Source organism: Euprymna scolopes, chromosome 13 (genome assembly GCF_053919585.1).
Source record: "Euprymna scolopes isolate OS-2025 chromosome 13, ASM5391958v1, whole genome shotgun sequence".
NCBI lineage: Eukaryota > Metazoa > Mollusca > Cephalopoda > Sepiida > Sepiolidae > Euprymna > Euprymna scolopes.
Genome location: NC_136494.1, coordinates 35323832 through 35339249, shown reverse-complemented (window position 1 = coordinate 35339249; position 15418 = coordinate 35323832). Strand labels below are relative to the sequence as shown.

The 15418-nt window shown below is 32.0% G+C and overlaps 2 protein-coding genes across 3 annotated transcripts in view; one reads left to right on the top strand and one right to left on the bottom strand.

The window, feature by feature from the left end:
- Positions 1 to 10026, bottom strand: part of LOC145291972 (uncharacterized) — a 38574-nt gene extending 28548 nt beyond the window's left edge. Inside the window, exons 1-3 of one of the 2 annotated variants that reach the window (XM_080137912.1) lie at positions 9865 to 10026; positions 6422 to 6559; positions 286 to 438 (exon numbers count right to left, since the gene is read on the bottom strand). In XM_080137912.1, the coding sequence (XP_079994038.1) occupies positions 286 to 438; positions 6422 to 6559; positions 9865 to 9900 (327 nt within the window). In that variant the 5' untranslated portion in view covers positions 9901 to 10026. The remainder of the gene's footprint in view (positions 1 to 285; positions 439 to 6421; positions 6560 to 9864) is intronic. The other variant, XM_080137913.1, reaches the window with a different exon arrangement.
- On the top strand, positions 1339 to 2498 carry LOC145291973 (uncharacterized). Its single transcript, XM_080137915.1, has one exon. It carries the CDS (start codon positions 1477 to 1479, stop codon positions 2455 to 2457), a length of 981 nt encoding a protein of 326 aa, XP_079994041.1. The 5' UTR covers positions 1339 to 1476; the 3' UTR covers positions 2458 to 2498.
- Positions 10027 to 15418: the final 5392 nt, after the last annotated feature.

Below are 15418 nucleotides of genomic sequence, written 5' to 3'. Positions count from 1 at the left end.
GTTAGGGGCATTACTTATTGCACACCCCTCATATTTTTTGTTGTTTATTTGCTTCATAATGAGTTCGAGCTATTGTTTCAATACCAAATTTCATTATTTTACTTGATAATTTTCCATAATTTTTGGTGTACACTAATATTTTTGCCTGATACGTAAGTATAGGAAAAAGTTTTCTTGTTATGTATTTTTAACTGCCATATTTCATCTATGTATTTCTTTAAAGAAGCACCTTTTTTTTGTTAATCCACATCATTTCACATAAAACTGAAGAGAAAAAAGCATTACCTCTATCTTTCGTAGGAAGTTGCGTGCTTTCAGAAAATCCATAGTAGTGTTGTAACATCCACACTGTAAAGCAAGTTCCGGGGAAAGGAATCCAGCCAAATCATGGATTAGGGCAGGATAGTCCGATAAAAGATAAGACAAACTTTTATAAAGCTGAAAAAAGGAAAAAGGAAAATGAATACAATAGCAAAATTCTCCCTACATTAAAAACAAAAATAAAGAAAAATCTGAATGAGGTATGTGCTCATCATGAAATGAAAATATCATACTCCAAAAATTATGTAAATTGATAAAGTAGTTTTATTTTGACATAAGAAAACTCAAATTTTATGAGTAACCAAGGAACGACTGTCTCAATTGCCATTTTGAAAAAAAAACTCATCAAAAAGAGATAACTTGGATATACACCAATAATTTTCTTAGGCGAGCAGCTATCAAGTTGAAATTTGGTTTACAAATATATCGCAATAAGATGCACTAAGTGATGTAGGATCAAGTGTAGTATCTGTTCTGTCATCTGTCAGAGAAAAGGAAGTAATCAATAAATCTTGATCCGTCGAAAAATGTATTGCTGAAGTTTTCAACCTTTAATGTGAACAAGATTTTTTTTTTTTCTCATTTAATAAAATAAAAGAACGCTTCTTCACATGTGTGTAGCAATTTATTCTTTTCGAACGAATGGCAAGACTATCAATGTTTAAGTATAAAACCATACGTGTCTGCCACAACAATCGCTGATTTGGACCCTTGTGTGTTGTGGTTTTCTTCTTCATATTTTTGTTTTGGTTCTAGCCATGTCATTTTGGCGATTGCCAAGGGTGCAAGCACCGATTTACAAGTATTAAAAATAAAGCAATGCAAATTCACAAGAGAGAACACAACATCCGATACATTGTATAGGATCACTTGTCCTTTTGTGGGAAAGAAATCAACGCATCATAATTAGTGAGTTGGGGAGGAAAAGAGCTACTCCTGCAGTATTTTACCCACCTATTTCACGATCTTTGCCGAGCATTGATCGACATCCGTCGGAAAACGCCGGAACATGGCGAGCGGTACGATACTCTATCAGCCAATCAGGGCGCTTCAAACGAACGCGTAGCAGACGGATAATTTTCATTGAAATTAGCGTTTCATTTCAGTTAATTTATTGATTCATTTCAGCTACTCAATTTAATTGGAAAACAAAAAATGAACCTAGGACTGCTGGAAACAACCTTAAACTCCACTGAAGCCGTCGTCGAGTTTTGCCAGGAAAGAAGCTTACTTCCTACATCGGTCGCCTGCCCAAAATGCCAGACACATTGCCAATTAAAAAAGAGGGAACAAGTAAAAGACGGCTTTGCGTGGAGGTGTAGGAATTCGCGTTGTCGTAGCTGGATTTCGCTGCGACACGGGACTTTTTTCATGGCCTCCAAGCTGACTATAAAAGTTATCATAAAATTGATATATCTGTGGGCTTTTGAGATGGCAACAGAGAATAACGTCCGCCGGGAATGTGGGATATCATCATCTCACACTATAACCGACTGGAAGAACTTCCTACGGGACGTCTGCCTAGATTATTTACGCAGGCATCCTAGGCAGATCGGAGGCCCAGGCCACACAGTGGAGATAGACGAGTCTGTCTTCAACCGACGCAAACATAACGTCGGCAGACTCGTCGAACCGATCTGGGTTTTCGGCGGCTATGACCCCGCTGAGAAGGAGGGTTTCTTGGTAACGGTACCTAATAGAAACGCTGAAACCCTCCTTCCAATAATTAAAAAGTATATCTTGCCGGGGACAACGGTCGTGTCCGACTGTTGGAGAGCCTATAACAGAGTAGGGAGCGAAGGGTTTTCACATCTAACTGTTAATCATAGTCTCCATTTCGTGGATCCAATTACGAAGGCGACCACAAATCACGTCGAGCGGATGTGGAAAGAAGCCAAACAGAGAAACAAGCGAGAATGCGGTACCAACCGGGAGCTGTTGGAAACATACTTAAGCGAATTTATGTGGAGACAAAAATTTGGACACAACCCTTTTGTCTCCATAATAAACCAAATCGCGGAAGGCTACCCGGTTGGGAAGGAGCTTCTTTCCACATCCTCTGAAAACCCTTCGCTCCCTACTTTGCCTCTACAGTCAGTAGAAAATCTTCCAGTCGGAACTAAAGATAAACATTGATTGTTGCCCCCCCCCCTTCAAACATTACTGAAGAAAAAAAATAAATAAATAAAAACTCGTTGTTTGTGTTTAATAACGTTTTGAAAAAAATAAAATAAAAAAATAAAAAAATTTTGAACTGTTTATTACTGTTGCTTACCCCCCCCCCCCCCAAAAAAAAAAATCTATCGTAAAACAAAATGAAACCAAAAAAAAAAAAAAATTTTCAACAAAATAAATGTATTTTACTTTAAAAAAACTTACGGTAAGTGTTTGTGATTTATTTTATCCAAATTTTTTTTATTAATTTTATCCATTTTGTTGTGTGCTTGTAATATCTTTTCCTTGTTGCTAGTCACAGACTTTTAGCGTTCTTGCACCGTAAGTTCGAATTCTCGGCTTTCTTCGGCGTTAACGCCGAAGGCGTTCGTCAACGCTCGGCAAAGATCGTGAAATAGGTGGGTAAAATACTGCAGGAGTACCGGAAAAGATGTTGAGACTAATGAAGTCATGAAAGTTCTCAAGTAACCACTTCTGGGTTTTCTCAGAAGTGTGACATGAGCCGAGTCCTGCTATTGCACATATGTCCTTTATCGAGCCTCCTTCTTCAAGGTCAAGTGTGGGTTTGATTAAATTATCTCTTTGAAACAAACTGAATTCGAATTTGGCATTCTCACTTGTATCAACTAAAATCCAACTGAGATAACTTGTTTGACGATGTATCATAGTCATTACTTGGAAATCTTCAGTTCATCTCATCATTTGTTAAAGCTTTGACCAATCTGCTACAAAATTGTCAACTCCCCTAAACTAACTCTGACTCCTAAATATATTGACTCAGGATTGAAAAATCTTAAGCATTTCATCTTTGTTTAAGCTAAAAGTGACTTACCTTCTCAGCCAATCCCAGTTGACTACCCATCCTATTTCCGATCACCTTTATGTACCTTAGTGAATTATTTACTCTCATTGTTTGGGGACCTGGCATGGCACGTCATCATATCACATAAGCATGAACAAACACAAAATTACAAACATTCATCATCATCATATTTTATTCTGTTATAGATCTTCTTTACTTCCGTATCATCTCGCTTTGTCCTCAATCTCACCAGGCAGATCTTCATAACTACATTGCAGGTTCTGTATGATCTCACTTAATTATATCCAGGTTTTGACATTCACCAAAGAACATCATTGACAATTTCATCCTTAACTCTCTAACAATAACCATCAAATCTGGTTCTCTCTCTGATCAAAGTTGAGATCTGGGGAAAGTGTTAATAAAGTTGTTCATTTGTAGAGTGCTGCTTCCAAGAAAAGCTGAAAGCGGCTCTTAGCATTTTTATGTAAAGTAAAAGGTTTTATTGATATAAAACTTTCAACAAATATGAATGGATTTCGTTTCAATGTCTTTGAAAGAAAAGGGAGTAGAATTTTTTTTAACTGCAACAATTATGCAGCAGTTCTAAGAAAATGTGTATTAGTTTGTTTCCCTGTGTATTTTCTGCAACGCGTTTATTTTATTTATTTTCTGCAATGCGTTTATTTTATTTATTTTCTGCAATGCGTTTATTTTATTAATTTTAGCGCGTTTATTTTATTTATTTTCTGCAATGCGTTTATTTTATTTATTTTTCTGCAACATGTTTATTTTATTTATTTTCTGCAATGCATTTATTTTCTGAAATGCGTTTAGTTTATTCATTTTCTGAAATGCGTTCAGTTTATTCATTTTCTGAAACGCGTTCAGTTTATTCATTTTCTGAAACGCGTTCAGTTTATTCATTTTCTGAAACGCGTTCAGTTTATTCATTTTCTGAAACGCGTTCAGTTTATTCATTTTCTGCAATGCGTTTAGTTTATTCATTTTCTGCAATGCGTTTAGTTTATTCATTTTCTGGAATGCGTTTAGTTTATTCATTTTCTGAAATGCGTTCAGTTTATTCATTTTCTGAAATGCGTTCAGTTTATTCATTTTCTGAAACGCGTTCAGTTTATTCATTTTCTGAAACGCGTTCAGTTTATTCATTTTCCAAAACGCGTTTAGTTTATTCATTTTCCGAAACGCGTTTAGTTTATTCATTTTCTGAAATGCATTTAGTTTATTCATTTTCTGCAATACGTTTATTTTATTTATTTTTCTGCAATACGTTTATTTTATTTATTTTTCTGCAATACGTTTATTTTATTTATTTTTCTGCAATACGTTTATTTTATTTATTTTTCTGCAATGCGTTTATTTTTTGCAATGCATTTATTTTATTTACATTCCTTTGAGGCAGTTAGACACAAGGTCAAGTGTGGATTTAATTAAAGTATTTCTTTAGAACAAACTACATTCGAATTTGGCAAACTCAGGTTTTCAGTTTATGCTGTTAACCTCTTAGCCACCATCATCTCCACCAGTCATTGTGGGTTTATTGTAATAGTGATGCTTATATTGTATTTGATATCAGCTTATTATGTAAATGAACACTCGCTGATTTGATTATTTATTTTTGTCTTTATAATGACAAAGAGGCCTCAAAATACTTTTAAGTTTGGAAAACAGTGTTTCCTACACGTTTCCTGGTTTTTCCCAAAATAAATTCAATTTTTGAATCTAGAGCCTGTGTTTGCAAATTAAAAAGCAAAAAAAAAAAAAATCAGTTTATTGGGCAGGAAATCTGATGATTTCTTTATGGTAGGAAGATATGTTTCTTTTAGTCTACCTATTAGAGGAGGACTCTTTCAGTCTTTTGACAGACTATGGATACCCACGAAGTGGTGCCTGTGCATGAAATTTTTGTGGCAGGAGGTGCGCAATCTCCAATCACACCTCTCCTGAGTTGACATTGTTAAATATTAGTGGCAAGTGAAGTGTATGTACAGGACGACTGGAAACAAATGCTGAGCTAAGCAAAGATCACATACAGCGCCTAGAGTTCCCAAATGGCCACCCATCTGGTACTAACCAGGTTCAACACGATTATGCCATATATATATATATATCTATTATTTCTTGTAGAAATCAAAGCAATTAATTACTTGCTGTATTGTTTTCAACAACACAATAATAATCTTGATTTATATATGCTAGTCTTTTACATGCTTCCCGTTTCTTTTTATCACTGTTTCATGTAGTGGTTGCTACACAATAAGCTTTTTTATGTAGAAAGTAACACAAGGAAATGTTTGCTGAGTTTTCTTCAAGGTTTTATTTGGAGAGAATTGGTTTAGGAGAAAGTGACTGATGTTATCTTAGCTAATTATTTGATACTTGTACAGTTTAATCAAGACATTACAAAATGAAAACATTGAAAAAAAAGGTTATATTGTACATATCCGTTATGGAATGAAGTTCTCCGGAAAAAAAAAAATTCACTTAATTTTATCAAGTAGTTTTTGTTTTTACAGCCAAAAAACAATTTGTTATTATACAGAGCAAAAGCGAGTCATGTTTCAATTTTTAGGAAGAAAAGCTAGTATTAAAGATGGGGAGGGAATGTCAGCGCTTTAAACCGAGTTATCTCCCCATGATGTGTTAAAAATATTCAAAGATTGCACTCTCATAAAAACGCATTTTTCCGCTGTAAAAAAAAAAAAAAAAAAAGTACCTTCTTAATTCCTTACTTACTGAAATGAGTGGCGCAAACAGACAAAGAACATCACAGTAACATTCCTCTCAGATTATCAAGTTGTCTATATTATTGGCAGTGTCTTATTCATGTGGCTTTCATGGAGAGGCATTTGAAAACCTTTGATTCTCTCAGCTCAAAAACATGGTGTCATTCATCATCATTCAACTGTTTTTCTATCATTTGACCTGTTGCTCTCTATCTCAACTTTACGTCACCCGTCTTTCATTCAATCCAGGAAATAATTCTGTAATACAGATCTGATTTATTATGCACGCAATGTAACAACACCATCATACAATACTACCATTAGAAATGAACAGAAAATAACAATAAGAGAAAAAAAAACTATTGTGTTCACTTACCACAACTGGTGAATGATCACTTCTGCCAAATTCAAAAAGAATTCTCAGGAACTTTTCGTATCGATCCATATCATTTTTCAAAGTCTTTTTCACTTTAGTCAAGTAAGCTTGAGCAAAAATCGTATCTCTGTGATCTCGCTAAATAAAGTAAACAAAAAAACAGTTTAAATTGTTGAGAAATTAAAATAATTTCAAAATGATTTCGTTTATCTTGTTTTATGGCATATCAACTCTTTTTATTTTGTGTATTATTTATAATGCCAAACTCTTTTTATTTTGTGTATTATTTATAATGCCAAACTCTTTTTATTTTGTGTATTATTTATAATGCCAAACTCTTTTTATTTTGTGTATTATTTATAATGCCAAACTCTTTTTATTTTGTGTATTATTTATAATGCCAAACTCTTTTTATTTTGTGTATTATTTATAATGCCAAACTCTTTTTATTTTGTGTATTATTTATAATGCCAAACTCTTTTTATTTTGTGTATTATTTATAATGCCAAACTCTTTTTATTTTGTGTATTATTTATAATGCCAAACTCTTTTTATTTTGTGTATTATTTATAATGCCAAACTCTTTTTATTTTGTGTATTATTTATAATGCCAAACTCTTTTTATTTTGTGTATTATTTATAATGCCAAACTTTTTATTTTGTGTATTATTTATAATGCCAAACTCTTTTTATTTTGTGTATTATTTATAATGCCAAACTCTTTTTATTTTGTGTATTATTTATAATGCCAAACTCTTTTTATTTTGTGTATTATTTATAATGCCAAACTCTTTATTTTGTGTATTATTTATAATGCCAAACTCTTTTTATTTTGTGTATTATTTATAATGCCAAACTCTTTTTATTTTATGTATTATTTATAATGCCAAAACAATAAAAATTTTGTGTATTATTTATAATGCCAAACAATAAAAATTTTGTGTATTATTTATAATGCCAAACAATAAAAATTTTGTGTATTATTTATAATGCCAAACAATAAAAATTTTGTGTATAATTTATAATGCCAAACAATAAAAATTTTGTGTATTATTTATAATGCCAAACAATAAAAATTTTGTGTATAATTTATAATGCCAAACAATAAAAATTGGAAATTCATTGTTGTTACATTATGGACCCAGAAAAAAAGCATAATAACTTGTTCAGAAAGTTGACATCAGAGCCATCCTCCAACTATAAATATAAAAGATATCTAAGGTAGGCATACTCACTTAACTGCCAACTTTGCATTGACGTGAAGTTGAGAATCACAGACGTTGCAGAAATAGATGCTTGGCCAGATGAAGTGGGGAGGTACAGAGAGCTGAAAATATCTCTGGCCAGAATCAGACCACCCAAGAGATATTCCCTTTGTTTAAAAATGTGTTTTATTTGAGGAAGAGTCCCACTAGGATTGGCTTTGTGCGAGAAACAACGTCCGGAGACCAGAAATATATTTCACTATTATTTTGTTCCATTTATTGAATGGATCTTGTCAACTTAATGAGAACAATATTTTGTCTACTTTTACAAAGGAGAGGAGATTTACAGAAGAAAGTTAAGGAGGAAAGGATGACATATAGAGGAAGGTAGGGAAGGGGGGATGGTATTTACAGAGGTGGGGGTATTTACAGAGGTAGGGGGGAAAGGATGGTATGTATAGAGGAAGGGCAAGGAAAGGATAGTATTTATAGTGATAGGAAAGGAAAGTGTATTTATAGAGGTAGGGGAGGAAAGGAGGGTATTTATAGAGGTAGGGGAGGAAAGGATTGTATTTATAGAGGTAGGGGAGGAAAGGATAGTATTTACAGAGGTAGAGGGAAGAAAGGAGAGTATTTCTAGAGGTAGGGGAGGAAAGGATTGTATTTATAGAGGTAGGGGAGGAAAGGATTGTATTTATAGAGGTAGGGGAGGAAAGGATTGTATTTATAGAGGTAGGAGAGGAAAGGATAGTATTTATAGAGGTAGGGGGAAGAAAGAAGAGTATTTATAGAGGTAGGGGGAAGAAAGGAGAGTATTTATAGAGGAAGAGGGAAGAAAGAGTATTTACAGAGGAAGAGGGAGGAAAGGATTATATTTATAGAGGAAGAGGGAGGAAAGGATTGTATTTATAGAGGTAGGAGGAAGAAAGGATTGTATTTATAGAGGTAGGAGGAAGAAAGGATTGTATTTATAGAGGTAGAGGAGGAAAGGATTGTATTTATAGAGGTAGAGGAGGAAAGGATTGTATTTATAGAGGTAGAGGAGGAAAGGATTGTATTTATAGAGGTAGAGGAGGAAAGGATTGTATTTATAGAGGTAGGAGGAGGAAAGGATTGTATTTATAGAGGTAGAGGAGGAAAGGATTGTATTTATAGAGGTAGAGGAGGAAAGGATTGTATTTATAGAGGTAGGAGGAGGAAAGGATTGTATTTATAGAGGTAGGAGGAGGAAAGGATTGTATTTATAGAGGTAGAGGAGGAAAGGATTGTATTTATAGAGGTAGGAGGAGGAAAGGATTGTATTTATAGAGGTAGGAGGAGGAAAGGATTGTATTTATAGAGGTAGGAGGAGGAAAGGATTGTATTTATAGAGGTAGAGGAGGAAAGGATTGTATTTATAGAGGTAGAGGAGGAAAGGATTGTATTTATAGAGGTAGGAGGAGGAAAGGATTGTATTTATAGAGGTAGGAGGAGGAAATGATTGTATTTATAGAGGTAGAGGAGGAAAGGAGGGTATTTATAGAGGTAGGGGGAAGAAAGGAAGGTATTTATAGAGGTAGGAGGAGGAAAGGATTGTATTTATAGAGGTAGGAGGAGGAAAGGATTGTATTTATAGAGGTAGAGGAGGAAAGGATTGTATTTATAGAGGTAGGAGGAGGAAAGGATTGTATTTATAGAGGTAGGAGGAGGAAAGGATTGTATTTATAGAGGTAGGAGGAGGAAAGGATTGTATTTATAGAGGTAGAGGAGGAAAGGATTGTATTTATAGAGGTAGAGGAGGAAAGGATTGTATTTATAGAGGTAGGAGGAGGAAAGGATTGTATTTATAGAGGTAGAGGAGGAAAGGATTGTATTTATAGAGGTAGAGGAAGAAAGGATTGTATTTATAGAGGTAGGAGGAGGAAAGGATTGTATTTATAGAGGTAGGAGGAGGAAAGGATTGTATTTATAGAGGTAGAGGAGGAAAGGAGGGTATTTATAGAGGTAGGGGGAAGAAAGGAAGGTATTTATTAGAGGTAGGGGAAGAAATTAAGGTATTTATAGAGGTAGGGGAGGAAAGGATTGTATTTATAGAGGAAGAGGGAGGAAAGGATTGTATTTACAAATGTAGGGGAAGAAAGAATAGTGTTTATAGAGGAAGGTAGCCAGTGGAAAGGAAAAGTGTTAAGTAAATTTTAATGCTTTTTTGTTCTCTCTAGAATATCATGAAGTATCGTGGTTGCATATTAATGAACTTACCCGTGGATCTTTCTCGATTAGATTTGGTGCCAACATGGCAAGTTTGATGTCATTCCGTTTCTGGGCTTTTGTTCGAGTGTCTTTACTCCTTTTTAAATTAGAACTAAAAAAAAAAAAAAAATTATTGACCAATAAAGAATGAATGCCACACTTACAATCATTCATAATAAAAAGAAGTTTTCTAAACATAACTGAAATGAAAATATATATAATTCACAACTTATATAAAAATATATATATATTAATAAAAACAATTATTCTGATGGAATGAAAAATAAAACCTAAAGCATACTGACAATGAGATATTTTTTAGCCATTTTCATTTTTATTTGCTTGCACATTTTGAACTTTATACAGAAAAACAAGAAAACTTGAATGTCAATTACACCACTCTGATGCTCTGGATAAGGGTTTGTCAGAGACTGACATGAAGATATGTCCCATTTGAAGTAAACGTTGATCAAACATTAAAAAAAATAATAATAATGTGCTGTTTCCACAAGTTAATACAAAAATAAAAGCCATAGACAACGACAAACTCACATAAAAACATGAATAAAACTAAAACACAAGCCAGCATCCAGGATATACACCAGGCAGGAACAATAGTATAAACCTTCCTATCTAGAAGTGGTATTCAGCAATGACAGCGGCTAACCTGGGTCAGCCATTAAACCTTTATGAAAAAGGTCTTGCCTCCCTATCCCATCATTTGTAGCAACAAACAAAAAAAAAAACAGGAAAATAAGGGGTTTAAAAGCTCAACCATTATCTGCTGTTCAAAAGAAGGCACTGCTGTTTTGCTACCACTAAGTTTGAAAAGTGGAGCAAAACATCAAATGAAATCTTGACCAGGAAAATAAAAGAAACTAAAAGAAACTGACCTCCCTAAACCTAAAAAAAAAAAATTTTTTTAAAAAAGACAACAAGCGTAGGTTCTGCTACACAGAAGTAGAGAGTGTGAGCCACTTAACCTGCTGGAGGATGGCTACTATACAATGTGATACAATAAAGTCTGTAATTATCTCCTCAGGACCATCTGTAAAAAGTTGAATATTGAATGCAGTAGCAAATTTTGAAAACATATACCAGAAAGAACAGTTGGAACTAAGTCATACACCATCCATTATGACTATGCCATTCCTATAGTTACATATCTAAAAAAAAAAATATGTAGCTATTAAACCTGACATATGGGACTAAAAGGAGAAAGAAGTAACCTTAGTAGAAATTTTTGTCCACAATTATGCTGGCTTAAAATGAGTAGAAAGGGAGAAGATAATTAAATACCAAGGTTTTATGTACGATATTAAAAGAAACTGAAATTTTCAGATCCTCATCATTTCAATAATTATAAGAGCAACCAAACTCATGAAAAAAAAGAATATCAAAAAAATACCTGGTGAGCCAAGTGCAAGAGAAATACAAACAACTGCACTTAAAAGGATGCATAGAATCTTAAAAAGATGTCACGGTTGAAGAGTCTGAAGTAACAGGTATCTATTACTAGTATCTTTGCTGGGGGATGTGGCATCCTGTAGAATGCCACATCCCCAGCAAAAACAAAATAAGAAAATTGAAAAGAAAACAAAAGGCAAATTTTAGTTGTAAGATAGAAAGTTATTTTATTTATCTCCCTCTAGGAAGAAGTGACACAAAGTCAGAAAGTGGGATTGAAGAGCCAGCGCCTCAGCGGAAGAGCACTCTGACATGCAAAAAATGCCTGGGAAGCCCCATTGGTATTCATTGGTAGGGGCGCCTCAGGCAATTAGCAATAAACTAACCCCTTCTCAAAAAGGCAAATTAGCACCATATTGCTATCAACAGGAAAAAAATAATTTCTGAAATGATCTATGCTCTCTTGACTTTGGTGTCGATGGAAAAAACATACTGACTGTGACATATTATTTATAATAATGGAACAATACAGAAATCCTGAATAGGTTTATTGTCACTCAATTTCCAGAAAGAGCTACCAGTAGGCATGAAAAACAAGAAAATGGTAAACTGCTGATGTGATAAACCTAAATGAGTTGAAAATATGACAGAAGCAGAAGATACTGCAAAATTGGAAAGTATTTTTATTACACAGACTCTACAAAACCTCACCTGTTTTTATCGATGAGAAATCATAGGCAATGATTTATATAAAAAAGATGTATTAGTGAGTTTTTATCAGTGAGAAATCATAGGTACTGATTTATAAAAAAAAATCATAGGTACTGATTTATAAAAAAAAAATTATAGGTACTGATTTATAAAAAAAAAATCATAGGTACTGATTTATAAAAAAAAATCATAGGTACTGATTTATAAAAAAAAATCATAGGTACTGATTTATAAAAAAAATCATAGGTACTGATTTATAAAAAAAAAATCATAGGTACTGATTTATAAAAAAAAATCATAGGTACTGATTTATAAAAAAAAATCATAGGTACTGATTTATAAAAAAAAATCATAGGTACTGATTTATAAAAAAAAATCATAGGTACTGATTTATAAAAAAAAAAATCATAGGTACTGATTTATAAAAAAAAAATCATAGGTACTGATTTATAAAAAAAAATCATAGGTACTGATTTATAAAAAAAATCATAGGTACTGATTTATAAAAAAAAATCATAGGTACTGATTTATAAAAAAAAATCATAGGTACTGATTTATAAAAAAAAAAATCATAGGTACTGATTTATAAAAAAAAATCATAGGTACTGATTTATAAAAAAAAAATCATAGGTACTGATTTATAAAAAAAAATCATAGGTACTGATTTATAAAAAAAAAATCATAGGTACTGATTTATAAAAAAAAATCATAGGTACTGATTTATAAAAAAAAATCATAGGTACTGATTTATAAAAAAAAAAATCATAGGTACTGATTTATAAAAAAAAATCATAGGTACTGATTTATAAAAAAAAATCATAGGTACTGATTTATAAAAAAAAAAATCATAGGTACTGATTTATAAAAAAAAATCATAGGTACTGATTTATAAAAAAAAATCATAGGTACTGATGTATAAAAAAAAATCATAGGTACTGATTTATAAAAAAAAATCATAGGTACTGATTTATAAAAAAAAATCATAGGTACTGATTTATAAAAAAAAATCATAGGTACTGATTTATAAAAAAAAAAATCATAGGTACTGATTTATAAAAAAAAATCATAGGTACTGATTTATAAAAAAAAAATCATAGGTACTGATTTATAAAAAAAAATCATAGGTACTGATTTATAAAAAAAAATCATAGGTACTGATTTATAAAAAAATATCATAGGTACTGATTTATAAAAAAAAATCATAGGTACTGATTTATAAAAAAAAAATCATAGGTACTGATTTATAAAAAAAAATCATAGGTACTGATTTATAAAAAAAAATCATAGGTACTGATTTATAAAAAAAAAATCATAGGTACTGATTTATAAAAAAAAATCATAGGTACTGATGTATAAAAAAAATCATATATATATATATATATACACACACACACACGATAAATAAAAATTTAGAATTTTATTAATAGTATAGATAATTTCATTTATGATTTGTTTGGTTATTCTTTTACAGCATATTAACTCAGTTTATTTTATGCCAAATCCATTAATTTTGTAAAAAATTTTTATGCTTTAAGTTCTTTATATCTTCAAACATTTATTCATGAGGTTTAATTTAGTTTATTTATTTTACGGCATATCAATTTATGGTGTTTGGTTGGGTTGTTCTGTAGATGAAAATTGTTGTTTCTGTTTTTGGCTTTTGAGAACATGATTGAGTTTTTCAAAGGAAAAGTGGAAAAAAACAATAACATCAACGTCTGGTGCATTTTTGGTCCAGAAGCTCGTATCTTCAGACAACCTGCTCTGGTAGCATCAGCGTTCCATCAAGTAAAAGATAATTTAGATTAAAAATTAACATATAAATAAACGATAGTTGAGGGTGATAAGAAGTTCTTTTTTCATCTAAGATGCAGGGGAGGGTGACACTCTTTTCTCTGGATTACTCCACTTATCCTTGATTCTTCACAATATAATACAAAGTATTTTTCAAGAAAGCATCAAGTACCTTTTTTGCATCATTAGTTCAGTTTAATCGAAGATTGAACTATTGTCTCCTGGATCATTAACGAATATTCACCATATGCAAAATGGAAATCTATCCTTACTAATGGAGATTGTGTATCTGAGCAGTATTTAAAAGTAACAATTTGTTAAATAACATTTTTATATATAGAACAGTTGGGCAAATGTAATGAGTTCATTTATTTTATTGCGGACTATTATCCTCATCGTTTTTAGTTGTTGTTTCATGACATTTCGGCCAACTATTCCTCTGGCCTTCAGCAGGTTGTAACTACAACGGGATAGGAACTCCGAATCTCCTAACTGCATCCTCAGCATTTACTGCCTTCCATAGTTGTTGTTGTCTCACCAAGTAAGCCTCTGGCCAGCTTTGGGTAGGATTGAAACCGCTATCTTCAGACAATTCTCACCTGGAACCGTAGAGATTCAACGTCTATCCACTGCAGCACAGGCTTCGAAGGGCGATCAAGATTGAATTTTTTGGTCTTATAAATCCACGTTTATTTATAATCTGATCTTCCATTGTCGGGTCTGTACCGAATTGGATATATATTATTCAATTAATTGGAATATTTATTAAGATAAGTATTATTTATTTATTTATTTATTTATTGCGGACTATTATCCTCATCTTTTAGTTGTTGTTTACCTGACGAAAGCCAGAGGAATAGTTGCCGAAACATCATGCAACAACAACTAAAAGATGAGGATAATAGTCCGCAATAAATGAATAAATAAATAATACTCATTTCAATAATGAATTCCAATTAATTAAATAATAAATGTAATGATTACTTAAATAATATCAGCAATGCAAAGTTGGAAGACACAAGATCTGATTTTGATTCTTCGAATTAAAAAAGACAAAAAATTCCAACTTATTATTTTAAAGTTTTCCTATATTTATTATTTTGATGTTTTAGAGATTATAAATCCAACTCTGATTATTCGCATTTTTACGAGTCTGATCGTGAAACCCTGAATAATATTTTAAGTTTCATTACAAATATAGACACAAGATCATGAAACCCTGAATAATATTTTAAGTTTCATTACAAATATAGACACAAGATCATGAAACCCTGAATAATATTTTAAGTTTCATTACAAATATAGACACAAGATCATGAAACCCTGAATAATATTTTAAGTTTCATTACAAATATAGACACAAGATCATGAAACCCTGAATAATATTTTAAGTTTCATTACAAATATAGACACAAGATCATGAAACCCTGAATAATATTTTAAGTTTCATTACAAATATAGACACAAGATCGTGAAACCCTGAATAATATTTTTAAGTTTCATTACAAATATAGACACAAGATCACTATTGTGATAAAATAAGGGAGACAAGAAAATCATTTTCTGAAGAAAAAACACAAGTCATCTAACTTCCCCCCTTTTATGAATCATTTGAATTCTTAGCCTTCACAGCAAAATAAATGGTTTAGGA